The sequence below is a fragment of the Atta colombica genome, unplaced genomic scaffold (genome assembly GCF_001594045.1).
Source record: "Atta colombica isolate Treedump-2 unplaced genomic scaffold, Acol1.0 scaffold33, whole genome shotgun sequence".
In the NCBI taxonomy this organism is placed as follows: domain Eukaryota; kingdom Metazoa; phylum Arthropoda; class Insecta; order Hymenoptera; family Formicidae; genus Atta; species Atta colombica.
Genome location: NW_017259437.1, coordinates 1,279,103 through 1,293,109, shown reverse-complemented (window position 1 = coordinate 1,293,109; position 14,007 = coordinate 1,279,103). Strand labels below are relative to the sequence as shown.

Below are 14,007 nucleotides of genomic sequence, written 5' to 3'. Positions count from 1 at the left end.
TTTATATATATATATATATATAAAACAATATACATTGAAAATAATATTTTACATTAATATTTTTTCGCCATTATATAAAAATACTCCAGGTGACCATTCATGGATTACAGACTTATAAATTATGTGCATTTTATAATCCAATGTCCGAAGTTAAGTGTAATTAATCGACAAAAACTCACTGAGATAAAAAAATCACTGTTAAGGAAAAATATGCTAAAGAAAAATATGCTAAAGAAAAACATTGTTTCAAAAACAATTTTATAGCTCACTTCTTATGCAAATTATACATTATGTACAAATAGTAAAAATAGTCAACTATATCATGTGATGTTTAAAAATATTCTACATAGCTAAATCAATATTACTGTCTTTGTCATATCAAATGGGAAGTTTCTTGCTCTTATACCATCGGGTTTGCATTACTTATGTCACGATAACTGTCTGTACCTGATCGTATTATTAGCTGCATCGTTCACTTAATTATGGAAATATCACAGACTAGCTGTATTATTTTTACGCCGCGGGTATATTTGCGAACTGTAACTCTGTAACTGTAAACTCGGAAAAGCGGATAAAAAAGATACGATATAAAACATGAGCCTGAACAGTCATCGTCACACAGTGTCATAAAATTTCTCTGTACCTGAACAATATCTTCTCTAATTACAATAGTACAACTATCGTATAATTATGTTTTACGTATTTTTCTGAATTACAAGAATTTATGCTGGTAATATATCAAGAGTTTCCGGTTGTAACATCTGTACTAGATGGAAGCTGCAATGACTAAGGAATGAAATCAAACCTTATAGCGGTGTTGTACCTCTTTCGAGAATGTACAATACCTCTTTATCTTATTCAAGGCAGTAATATTTCAAGTAATTACGCGACACTTGTACACGTTGTACGCAACTATGGCTTGGTATAAATAGCGGGGTTTACGTGACAGACGTTGACTTTCTTCTACGGTTTGAAAATAAACGACAGCGCGCACGCGATCTCCATCGAAGCATCATCGGTGATTCTCCTCTGCAAAAGGCTGAATAAACGCCGCATATTTTTCTCCGTAATTCCGAAATACCTCCGCGCCGAGATGTTACTTCCGCGCGAACGACCGTATCGCGCATATTATAAACGTGTGTGCCGGAAATCATGGAGACGGGCACACAGCCGCTATTAAAAATTCAGCCCCGTGCGTGTATACACAGCGGGCACGTGTACATAACACCGTTTTCTCTCCTATAAATTATGGAGAAGCTAAAAATGCGCCGTAATTCGTGCAGTGCGATAAAGTAAGATAGCTTAACACCGTGGCGTCTCCGCATGTTACCAACAAGACACCTTCGGATCCGTGATACACTATATTTATTTTTCGTACGAGCCAACGAATATACAGGAGTATCTAGACGAGAATATGCGGGCAACGGGTGAGAAATCAAGAGAAACTGCGAGACAACGTGTGCTAAAAGCGTGACGGAACAAAGGCGAGATGAGTCGCGAAATGAAAAGACGGATTTGAGATGAGCTCGCCGATGCGTATGATGAAAAAATATGCGTCACAGAGATTGATCACGCTCGCCTCGACGATACGCGACGTGGAACGTTTATACTTCACACGGTCGTCATCTTTTTTTTCTTTGTCGATAATAAGGATAAAGCTGAAATCTAATCACGGTTTCTTGAATGATAAGCATGCATGCTACTGTGCCTGTTCTGATGCACGTATTTTACACAGAAAGATTTTGCTGAAGTATTTAAAAATTTAATTAGATGCTGATTTAAAAATAATGTTGTTGGAAAATAATTTTGCTGAAATTGGTTGCAAGAATGTTTAAAATTTTTTGCTCATCATGCTTAAAATTTCTCATGTAATTATTTTGCTAGTCCAACAAAATTACAATATTTTCTGATTTGTAACTAACTGATTTGTAAATTTTTAGATGTGATTTTCAGCAAAATCGTTTTTTCCGTATAGAAGTGCAATCCATTGAATGCTGCAAATGTTTTGAAGTATTCTTTGATTGATTAACTCGTAAAATTCTTTTTTCTGATTAATCAACGAAGCATTTGCAGCATTAAGTGGATTGCATCTTCAGAATATGTTCATGCATCAAAGCAGGTATAGCAACATGCATGCTTATCATTCAAGAAATCATGCATCGTGTGATTCCAGCTTAATGAAGACCACATTGCGCAGGCTATGTTAGTATATTGGGATATACATAGCTCGAGGGAGATGACATGCTCGTATTGGAATAGTGTAATCGATATCACCGTTCTCTTGATTAAGAAGACTTCTTTCTTCATGCTGATAACACGCAAACTTTTATTGAAGACTTCTCGATAGATAGATGTGCATTGAGAAATCCTATCAATGGAGAATGAAAAAAAAATATCGTGAGGGATGAAAGAGAATTTCGATTGATTGTCATGTGTCGAATAGAATATCGGCGATAAACACAATTGACACTTGACTGTTTGATCGATTTTTATATGCGCCAGGAAGTCGTGTTAAATCGGAATTTCTGTATTCTTTATGAAAATTTCCTTTGTAACCCGTCTTATTAGGTAAATTTCAATTACCTCATAAAGAAATTAATTTTCAATACCAAGCAATTTTTTAGAATATACATTCTAATATTCATTTTGTATCTTATAATAAAATCTTTACGTAAAAGTTGACAGAACAGACTTTCAGTAATTTGGAGCATCTTGTATGTTTTGTATCTGCATTATTCATCGTCCGTGATGTGGGCATAATCGATAAAGCGATATGAGTGCACATAAAAGCAGTTAATAAGCAATAAAAGCTGCAGGCAAGATAAAACCGATGCTGCTCGTATGTAAGGTAAAACGGGTTGAAAACTCAACTCGCTTATAGAAAACTTCTTCCTCCGCCCCTATTTTTCTTACGTCTCGGGCTCGAAAGAGTATCCCGGGGCAAGATATCGCATTTTATCTAGCGCAGCTGGATTCCAGATTCAAAACTTTTCCATATCGCATTACGTGCATGTATATATACACGGCGTAAGGCAGACATAGTGATGCTCTTCTACACGCAAAGGGAACGGCGCATCAATAAATATTTCATTATGTACACCGTTGTGCGTCGACGTACACGTACGTGTACATAGTACGCGGCTCGCGGCAGAACACGATCTGGCGCGACGCTTTCCATATCTGCACTTCGCAATCTCCGACAACAAAATTTGCCTGACGCCATACATATAGGTGGATGCTATGCGGCCAGCATGGATCCCCTGCCCCCTTATCCTCAGGCGCCGGTATCGATTATGAAATTGCGCCGGATAAAGCAAATGAGATACCACCGCGACGAGCTTGGTTGGTGGTTTCCTCGTGCTCTCGTGAGCGCGTATCACTGATGCCTGGGCTGTTGGTTACCTTTCCGATCATATCGGCATACCGATATGCTCTCTCTCTCTCTCTCTCTCTCTCTCTCTCTCTCTCTCTCTCTCTCTCTCTCACATACACATAGGTGAGAACACTGCTTCATCGCACACTAGTTTACGGGGATACGCACACCTCGCATGTTCACTTCATATCAAGCCATGTTATACGCCGCATGTTATTCGTTCCTCCTACGGCGAAGGATGGTGCAAGCGTGCAAGTCCCCTAATCGCTATTCGTCTCTATCTCGTGTTGAGCTCTAAACTACAATGTGCTCTCTCATGTGCACCGTGTCACGCTGCTGCGCCACTATAATTTCCGATAAGCGCGAAGGTCTGCGGAAGCAGGCAACGGATCGCATTATCCCGTCATTATTATTTGATCAACTGCGGAAGAATCGGGAGATAATCGAGAGAGAATACATAGGCGAGTTCCGCCTCTATCCTTCTTTCTCCCTTTCCATCTTTCATCCTCTCTCTTTCTCTCGCTCTTGATCTCTGTTAGAACCTTATCCTATTTCGAAATCCGGAGACACATCCGGCTTAAGTTCTCTCTCATCGAGCGTCAAAGTTTCGAGTGGTCCTATACATCGCCCGACTTCTATAACAGGCTTTTGGCTTGGCTATTACCGTTTAAGGAATGCACATCATGAAGTCGGGATATAGCACATCCCCAATTCAAACTTTTCAGGCACGCTCGTATTATGCAATTTTCGCGAAATGGAAACGTGAAATCTCGCGCGTAGTTGTACACAGATACGAAATTTTGCCCAATATAGCTTCGTTATACTATATTAGTTATATTATGTAGCTATATTATGTATGTTCTCTATTTATCGTACGTTTATATTTATTTAACAAATCATCCAAATATAGGAGTACTTATACTACCACCCTCTATGTTTACCTGTTAACAATTTATATTGTTACATATTAACTATATTCATGTAACCATGCAAAATTGCATACTAAAATGTGGAATATTCTAACTCTAAATGAACGATTTTCCGCCGCATTTTATCTTCTCTATTATTAGTACACGTTATTCCAATCAACATCCTCGCGGTAATTTTATAAAAGATATTTCAAGATGCTTCATTCTTCCAAATGTAAAGATTCAGTACATCGAATTGAATATGAAGTTAAGATGATTGTATAAAACGAAATAATTGATTTCACGATATTTATGAATCGACATTGTGCCGATTTCTGATTCCCTAGATAGGAAAAATGGTTTTAAAATATTCGTGGAACTCGTATAATAACGTAAAAACTGTCTGGACTTTACGATGGTCGAGAAATCTACATTTCTAATTTTTATACCGACATTCACGAAATAACATCACTGACGATGTAGTAAAACCGGGATTTGCAGAATCTCCGTCGCGGAATGATAAATGCCGGGAATTTTTTGAAAAATTCGGATCAGCGTTATGGGAGAATTACAACAAGATCTAGGATAGGTTTTTTTCCAAAAAAAAATGTTAAAATATTTTCTCTCGATGAACATTCGTAAGAGTTTTTTTTGTTGTAAAAATAAAAGCGCCCACAGTAGTTTTACAAATAAAATACAATTTATAAATTTTTCCTAAATTCTCAATGAGTAATAGAATTTATTTTAGCAAACATTTTATAAAATTAATGTAAACATATATATTTATCATCGATATATCGTTTTACGAAAATAAGATGTTTGTTTCAAATTCATGGAATACCACTCACTTTACCATTTCTTGATCATTTACTATTTTCTTTCTCATGAAAGAGAAGTAAAACGTTTACGAATAAAAAGGATTGCGAACTAGCTCATGATACGTTCAGTAGTAGTGTCACGATATTGATCGACTCTTCAGCAACTGGGTGCCATTAGCCATATACTTTTTGTCTAATAGTATGAACTATTGCGGCCGAGAACTCCGAAGAAAACTTACGACGACCTACTTTTAGATCGCACTAGGGTGGAATCTTTTTTCCTGAATCAGGTCGATGCGCGTAAAAGACGTTGCGAAACATTGTGCATGCAGCAAGTAGGTCAGGTATCTACGACAGGTTTTACCCGTCTAGGTAAATAAATTATAATTATAATTATCTGCAATAAAAATAATTTGCAGTGAATCGTATAGACTCATAATTGTTTCAATCAATGAGTCAATAAATGAGAAGGGCCGTTCAATCCTTCGTTAGTTGGCTACGAAAAAAAAATAGTCCGTACTCACTTTATTCGATTATAAACTAGCAGCTCAGCTATCTCTCGGCCTAGCCTCGAGTATAGAGTTTCTACAAAGACCAACACTTTTGGGTCTATCCTTAATCGAGCTTCACTGCGATGGTCTGGTGCTGACGGTAGTCTAGTCGCGCCTCTCAGAGTCGAACATCGTATCGCTGGCTCTGGCCTTGTATCTCGGTGTATTAAACTGTAATAATCAAAATTATTTGTTAGTTAATATTTTATTACAATTAGTATTATATTTAATAAAGAAATATGCTAATTATCATATAATTATCATATAATTTTTAATACATATAAAAATATATTGCCTGTATGTGATACAGAATCTTCATATTGCAATTATTTTTAATTTCAAATTATTCATTAAAAATTGACAAGTGGCAATTTGCTAGTAATAATTTTCAGCGTGATGCTAAGATAAGCTATTATTATATCATACATATATATTAAGAGTCTGAAGAATTTTCGCGATATTGATCATACACACGTAACGCATTTTCTCGAACCACCTCTTATCTCTGAAGTTTTACATATTTATGAGATATTTTCTCGTTATAGAGCCTCGCGTTATTTCATGCTACATTATAGTTTTCATGATACTATCAAATGTTCTTTCAAAGAGCAAAAGGAACGTTTCGATTGGCTTCAGTTCAGAAGCAAATTCTTCCGTCAAATTCTTCGTAACGAAACCCCCGTAACGAGCGACCTTCGAAGAATGCACGGTAGCTCTTTCAACCTGTCCTCAAAGTTCCGCTTTCAACATGGACGGATACAACGTGCCCGGTATATATCCGCAGAGAACGCGGATGTAGCAGCAATGCAGGAATTTCGGAACGTATGCGTAGCTCCACAAAGGACCCTTTAGCGCTGCTGCAACGAGTTCTTCCGGACACCTATTAACATCGGGCATTCTGCAAGTTTCCTGGTATTTACCGCGATTAAACTATTTCACCGTGAATACATAAAGAGATAATTCTTTTTTTTATATCGTTCGTATTGTATTTCAAATTATATAAAAAATTGAAAGTCTTGTGATATCCGATATTTTTAAAAAATTCTACTTTTCAAGAAGACGTTCCAAGAAATAAAAGTTTTTTTCAAATTTTTATTTTTATTACCTACATTTTTTACTTAGAGTTTTTCTTTATATTGTAAATTGAATTCGATAACATATAATTTTTATGTTTTATATATAGATTCAAATCAGATATAGTTAGATACATTCTCTCTAGATACAGCAGATAATGGATACATTTCTTGCTGTTAAGCTCCTTTATGTTTGTCACGAGCAGATCTAGTGGTATATTATTGGCGCATGCACCAAATTAGTATGCGTCCAGCAATCGAGCTTCTCGCCATAAACCGAAAATCGAACCTTTGTACTGAAGCAGGATAAGCCAGGACTGGTCGACATTCAAACATGTGGGAGCATTTTCATAATGGAACAGCAATAACTATTATTATGATATACGAATTCGTCGAATTATTAATTGGAATGCAAACACGATCAATCGTTCTCATAATGCCTACCCATATATGTCATAACACTCATTGATGCGTAAAAACGTTTATCGTGCAGCGTCCCGAATTACGTTGAAATACGAATGTGGATATTACGGGGGATGGCTTGTGTATCGAATGTAGATTAATATAATTAATTATCAGATGTGAGAAAAAGTTGAAAGGCTCCAAAATAAATGATAGAAGGTATATTTATAGATACATTAAAAGAAAAGTAATATTTTCCGTTATATTGTGAAAAATAAAAGAGAAACATATGTATAAAAATTTTTTAACCGATAAAGTGATGAGTGAGACTGAAAGGGTCTTTAGCTTAGATGGAAATGAAATAGATTATCGATGATGCACTTGCGCTTCGCAGCTCTTATCCACTTCAGTTTACAATTTATGCACATTAGGCGTCGCGTCAGTAGAACATACACGAAGCAGGGAGCTTCGGTTGAATTACTCACATTTACTCACATAGTACTGCTTTAGTCGTTGTTATGGAATATTTGATGTAACTAAATTTCAAGCAAATATTTTCTCGTAACGTAATCACAGACATAAACTATAGTAAAGGTCTTTGACGCGCATAACGATAATTCACTGTGCGAAATGCAATTATCAAGATGTGAAATATTCGTGAAATTGCCCTGTTATCTGTTTGCATTCCATATAATTTGTCAAAGCTCAATGATCGATTTCCGCTTATCAAAGTTTCTCGTTTCGTCTTCAACGTGTGTTTTGCAATAGCTTTCATAAAGATATGGAAATGCTTGTAGTAGGAAACAGAGGTATTGATCGTGATATGCTCCATACACGTCGATGCATCGAATGGTTCCTCTGCATTTCATGCGCGGGTTATCGATGCAATATTCTTGACATTCGTGTGTATCGAAGTCGTTTATCCATGCACACGGGATCATTCGTAAATATCGAGAATCTGCAATCCTACCCACAGTTGAGAACAAGAGAGGTACTGTATATGCATTGTCTCTCGCTACTGGATAAAAGGTCGAATCTAGTTTCATCTCCATTCTATTAGATGACATTTAAATGCAACTTCGTATAAGCTTCGTATACGCTTTGCCTATCTACCAAAATGTAAATATATTTATCTCAATAATTTATCCATACCTTAGATTCGATTTGAAAAATTTAATAATACGTTTGTATTTTAGAAAGTAAATCATATTTTTATTATTAAAAATTTTGTATTGTTTCTACCAAAACTAAACTAAATTAAACTCAAACATTACATATTGTCTCAAAAGAAATATGTTTATGATAATCAAGTATGACGAGAATTAACTAGTAAAAACATTAATAAGCTTCTGGATTTAGTAGAGTATTTTCAAAAAAAAAATTGTAAGAATCAATCTATTTCTCATGTTGTGAGGTTTAGTATCCCATACGTAAATGAGTTTCAACAACAAACAACAATATCGTATACACAGAGACATAAAATCTGACGGTTACAATACCTTACACATTGCGCGGATCCACACATACGTATCCGCGCAGAGGCTTTCAAGTACATGGGTAATCTGGGACGCGAGAGATACGATGCACCCTATCGCGCATCAGCCGTGGCCGCAAGTAAGCCTATTAATGCGCGACGTTATTAGAGGATACTATCTGACCTACATTCCAGGTCCCTATCAGTAACAGGCGTGCGTAGGCATCCTTAACACGAATTTACGATAAGACCGTAGGTTCAGATACATGTTACCAAACTGTTTGAACTTCTGAGCAGGGAGATCGGTCGTACAATTATTCAGGGAAGTATTCAATCAAAACGCTCCCATTGCTCTACCATTATTCTATCGCAGATACGATTGACTTGAGAACGATGGGCAAGCTTCTGACACATCGAGAGTAAATGGAAAGTCGATTTCGATCAGGATTCACAAGACTTACTATATAGACATGACTTTGCAGACTGTGATTGGAAAAGACCGGTACCGCGTTTGTTTGTCAAGTAGCAATGTTAGATCAAACCCCGAAAGAGATCTATAACAGCGCAAAAATGTATACAATATTGCTTTTGCAATCGAAAGCTTCTATTTCCCGTTGGAATCTCAATATCATAGTTTTTCGATAAGTCCTCATATTCGACAAGACCCATATAGATCTATCGATATTAACCATGAGTGAAAACATGCAACTGTGGATATTTTGCAAAGTCTATGATTGCAAAAAGATAGTGTACATTTATTTGTCAGAGTGAGATTGCCGTATCGTTATCACTGTTTTTCCCTAACGTCAGACGCACAATTTCCAATCGACCAGAAACTATAGTCAAAACACATGCGATATTTACGGATGCAAAAATTTTTCGTTAAATTGTATAAATAACTAAGAAAAAGTAACTAAGAAAAAGTTGTAAAAGAATATCATTAGATGACTTGTTCATTATTTTCATATAATTAAGTAGATACTCTGTAGATCAAACTTTGTTAATTTTCATTAATAGTATAATTAAGTAATTACGAAGAAGCTATAACTATACAAGAACGTCATTAGACGAGTTTAGATCTTTATTAAACGCGAGTCATCGAAGCTTACGGCGCTGTCTATTATATTCTTAAAACTTTTTTATCTTCCATCAACTTTCCATCGTGCTAAGTGTAACATTACAAACCGTTAAAAAGAAGCCATCACACGAGAATTGCTTTTCACAAATCAAGCCGCGCCAGCTTCTCTCTATCCTCATCATTTTAGTACGACTTTTGTGTGCTGTGACGAAAAAAAAAAGGAACGGCAGTTTCGACACCGTCTGGTACTAATAAACGTCGTTAAAAGAGAGAGAGAGAGAGAGAGAGAGAGAGAGAGAGAGAGAGAATAAGAAGAAGAAGAAGAAGAAAGAAGAAGAGAAAAGACGCCCTTCTTAAAAAAGTAATTTTAGATTACGGCCGCCATTGTCGTCTATCGACAGCCGATTAAATTACAGTGGAGAATCGCTCTCGACACAAGGGAACGGTAACGAAACGGACGAGGAAGTTCTCGAATTACTATGTCGTATAACGGCTCGTACTTTTCGCGCGGATAATCGAGTTACATCTGATGCGTCTTTATGATCCTCTTTCGTCTCCTTATTGCTTGACTATGACAGGACTTGCCAGCACTTTTCGTTTCTAACCGTACAAGTGTACGGTGTCTGCTTGCCCTTTATGTAGTGTTTTATGAGGTAATTCTCTTTGCAAACTCCCATAACCTTTGCCAACTCGAAAAGAATCGCAAGGAAATTGACGAATGTCTAAAGTCATACATTTTAGAAAAGCTGTCAAAGCGGTAGAAAACCCGTAGAAAATTCGCGTACAATATTAAACACATTCGCAACGAGACTAATCAGTGTAGTTCTGTAAATGAGAATTAACAATATCAAAGAGAATTACAAGAGTATTTATTCTTTTATCTTTCACGCTGCAGAACAATATTCTTTCAGTTTTCTTCTCTTGCTTTAAAGTTACGAGTTTATTCAAAGTGCTCATACATTACTAACGCTCTGTATTTACGACATTCGTCAATGCTGCATCCGCATTTTCGCATTTAACGTACTCGAAACGTCGAGTTAACTGCTCGAGTAGCACAATGCGCTGTTAGATTCATCAAATATATGATGTCGGAAAGGGCTATTGTACCGTATGCGCTTTTCTCTACGAATAGAAGAAGTTACAATACGACGAGTGGTGTGCGTACCTTAAACGTTCAAATGCACTGGCAAAGCTGTTCGCGTAGCAGCTCTTTTCCGCGCGCATACTTTCTTGTTAGAGAACAGCGAGAATCTCTCGACCAGAATGGCGACGCTAATGAATCATAATCGGTACTTTCCGCGCGAAACGTTTTAGCCGGGTTAACCTGAGTAGATGTGCCTACATATGCACTGCGGAGTCTGCTGCAGCTGCTGCACTAAACTATAACACGGTACCCCACGGCGTCCACAAATGATTGCGCACCAGCGTCAATTGGTTAAATAAATGACAAACGAAATCATCTTCCCGTTCGTTAACCTTGATGGGCCTTCCTCTTCTCTCTTCGTAGCTATCTCTGTCTTTCACTCTCTCTCTCTTTCGCTTCATCCTTTAGCTTAGTCATTTGAATTACCACTGGCAGAATCTCGTGATCCTCTTTCTCATGTTAATTCATGTTAATTAGCAGCAAGTGTCCGCGGTTGCCTTTGTGAAAGAATAATAGGGATCAACGTTACACGATTCGTTTAGCATAAACGTTGGCTGCAGCAGACAATACGTCGATTAACTGTACGCATACGATCTCTCTCGGATATGCCATTTTTAATGCTTATTTAATATGTTCGTCGAGCCAAATTGCGCGTTCTCTCGCTCGCAATATTTTGCTTGCTAATGTAGATTAATATTTCCTATTCGTTTGAAGTATGAGATAAATATGGAAACTCGAAAATATTTGTAAATAACGTTTGATCATTTCGAAAGCAAAGATATGTATATGTATACAGGATGTTTTATTTATTTCGAATATAATGAGTCAAATATCTCGGGAAATATAATAAATATATCAAAAAATACAAAAGCAATGGACATTTGTAAAATTAATTTTTGAAATAGTCAATTTTTCATAATTATTTTTTGGAAATTATCATTTTTTAAAAATTAGAATTGTATGATTTTTCACATAATATAATTCTTTTAATTATTCCGAATATAAAAGTATTAAGGTAAAGTTTATATCAAAAAATCAACAGTTTACGAGATATTTAATATTTCATGTAAATATGTGTTAGTATAAAGTATAAAATATCTGGTAAACTATTGATTTTTCAATTTAGTGTTAACTTAATATTTTTAAATGCGGACTAAGAGAAATCATATTATGTAAAAAAAATCATACAATTCTATTTAAAAATGGCCGTAACCTCTATATGATCTTGAAAGATTGTTTTTTTTCAAAAATTAATTTTACCAATATTTGCATCCCTTCAGACCGGACAACTTTTATCTGAAACATTTTTCCGTATCTTTTATATTTTATGAAATATTCGATTACGTTTGAAATAAAACACCCTGCACACACATACACACACACACACACACACACACACACACACGCGCGCGCGCGCGCGCGCGCGCACACACACACGTACGCACGCACGCACGTACACACGCGTGCGCGCGCGCGTTATTATCTATATTAGCTAATAAAATTTTCACAATAAGTAGAATTCCTGATTCATTATTACGATAGAATGTTATAATTGCAATTATGTTAAAATCAAGTTTCCGAAGTTAATTAAAATCACAGTAATATGTGTTATAATTCAAAATATTCCATGATCTTTTAAATGTATGTACATAATTCGATATCGAATAAAATTATATGTTTTCTTGTTCTGTCATATATATTCATTGAAGAGAATCTCGTTCAAGAAAATAAAAGTTCGTCGCCTGGAATGTATAGATGTTTGTAGGATTGTGTTTCGAACTACATAAAACACCAGGGGATAATCGCAACGCGATCCGATCAAAATCATATTTTTGTACGCGCCTCGATCCGATTTGATGCCTTTTGAATATTGGAAAATTATGTGCTCTTCCTTGAAACTGATATTTTTTATTTTTGCGTTAATACGCAAAAATAAGCAACAATTATTACTAGTATTAAGAGTTTCATATTTCAATCTCGTTATGTAAATAAAAATTATTTTTTTATAAATTGCAATTAATACAACAAAAAAGGCATTATTTGATGTTTAAACTTGTGACAATAAAAATACATAGTTTAAGACAATAAAAATACATAGTTTGTATTATTTCTATGATTATAAATATTATATATAATATACAGTGCGATTTTATTATATTCGCAGACATAAAAATGACAATTGAAGTTATAGAGTTATATATGTAAACATGAAATAAAAAAGTAGATAGGAGACTTAATAAAAATAGGGAGATATCCACCTTATTGATCTTCTAATTAAAAATCATTTAAAGATAAATTAAATTATTAAAATTATCGCAACATTTCTCTTCAAATACAAAGATTTGTTAGTTCTTTATTGCTCCTTAATAAAGTTCTATAATCAGAGACATCGCAATGCATCAGTAAAAATAAACAACATATTTTTGAAACAAACTCAATAATTTTGAAATTTTCATGAAAGAGAGCAAAACAGGTACTCGATTACAAGAAAAAAAATTAAAAATAACTCGCTTGTTAACCATAAATTACATAAATATGAAAATCAAAGATATTTCAATTTCATTTTATATATAATTTTATTTTATACATGTAATTTTATTTTATATTTCAGAGAGGTTTCAACAAAGTTATAATTAATTTAATTGTCTTTAAATTAAAAATTACAAAAAAATAAAACAAAATATAAAACTGACTGTTTCAAGTAAGAAACAACGCATCGATTTCCACATCACTTTTTTTTTTTACCTCAATAGTAACGGTGCTTTGCAGCCAGAATCGGGTGTAGAAAATGTGTCCAAGGCACGCGAATTCATGGCGTCAGTGGTGATGAAAGGTCCCAAGGGTTTCCTTTTTCTTTATCGCGACTGTGTGGTCTGCGCGACTTTAACCATCGCATACACGTGACCATTGGAGTACTGAGAATCTATCTTACGAGCGCAGGTGCGCAAGTGTGAGCGCGGACATGAAATCGCTGACACGTGAAAGATAGAGTTGTTCAGTTGTTAAATGTATTAACTACTTTATATAAGAGTTATTTTAAGTCAAAAATAATATTGCGTGCATATATACATAGACGATTATCAAGCAATCAAATATTTAGATTATTAATCATATTTTTTCAATCTTTCAATATTGATGTATTTCTTTAAATAAAATTTAACATATATTAATATAAAATATATATTA

General features: G+C 35.2%; 1 protein-coding gene across 2 annotated transcripts in view; it reads right to left on the bottom strand.

Annotated features, from left to right (window-relative positions):
- The window catches only part of LOC108690576 (bifunctional heparan sulfate N-deacetylase/N-sulfotransferase), a 125,915-nt gene that overhangs the window by 46,057 nt on the left and 65,851 nt on the right, over positions 1–14,007 (bottom strand). For both annotated transcript variants that reach the window (XM_018197948.1, XM_018197949.1), the window contains exon 3: positions 5,624–5,821. In XM_018197948.1, coding sequence (XP_018053437.1) covers positions 5,624–5,821 — 198 coding nt within the window. The remainder of the gene's footprint in view (positions 1–5,623; positions 5,822–14,007) is intronic.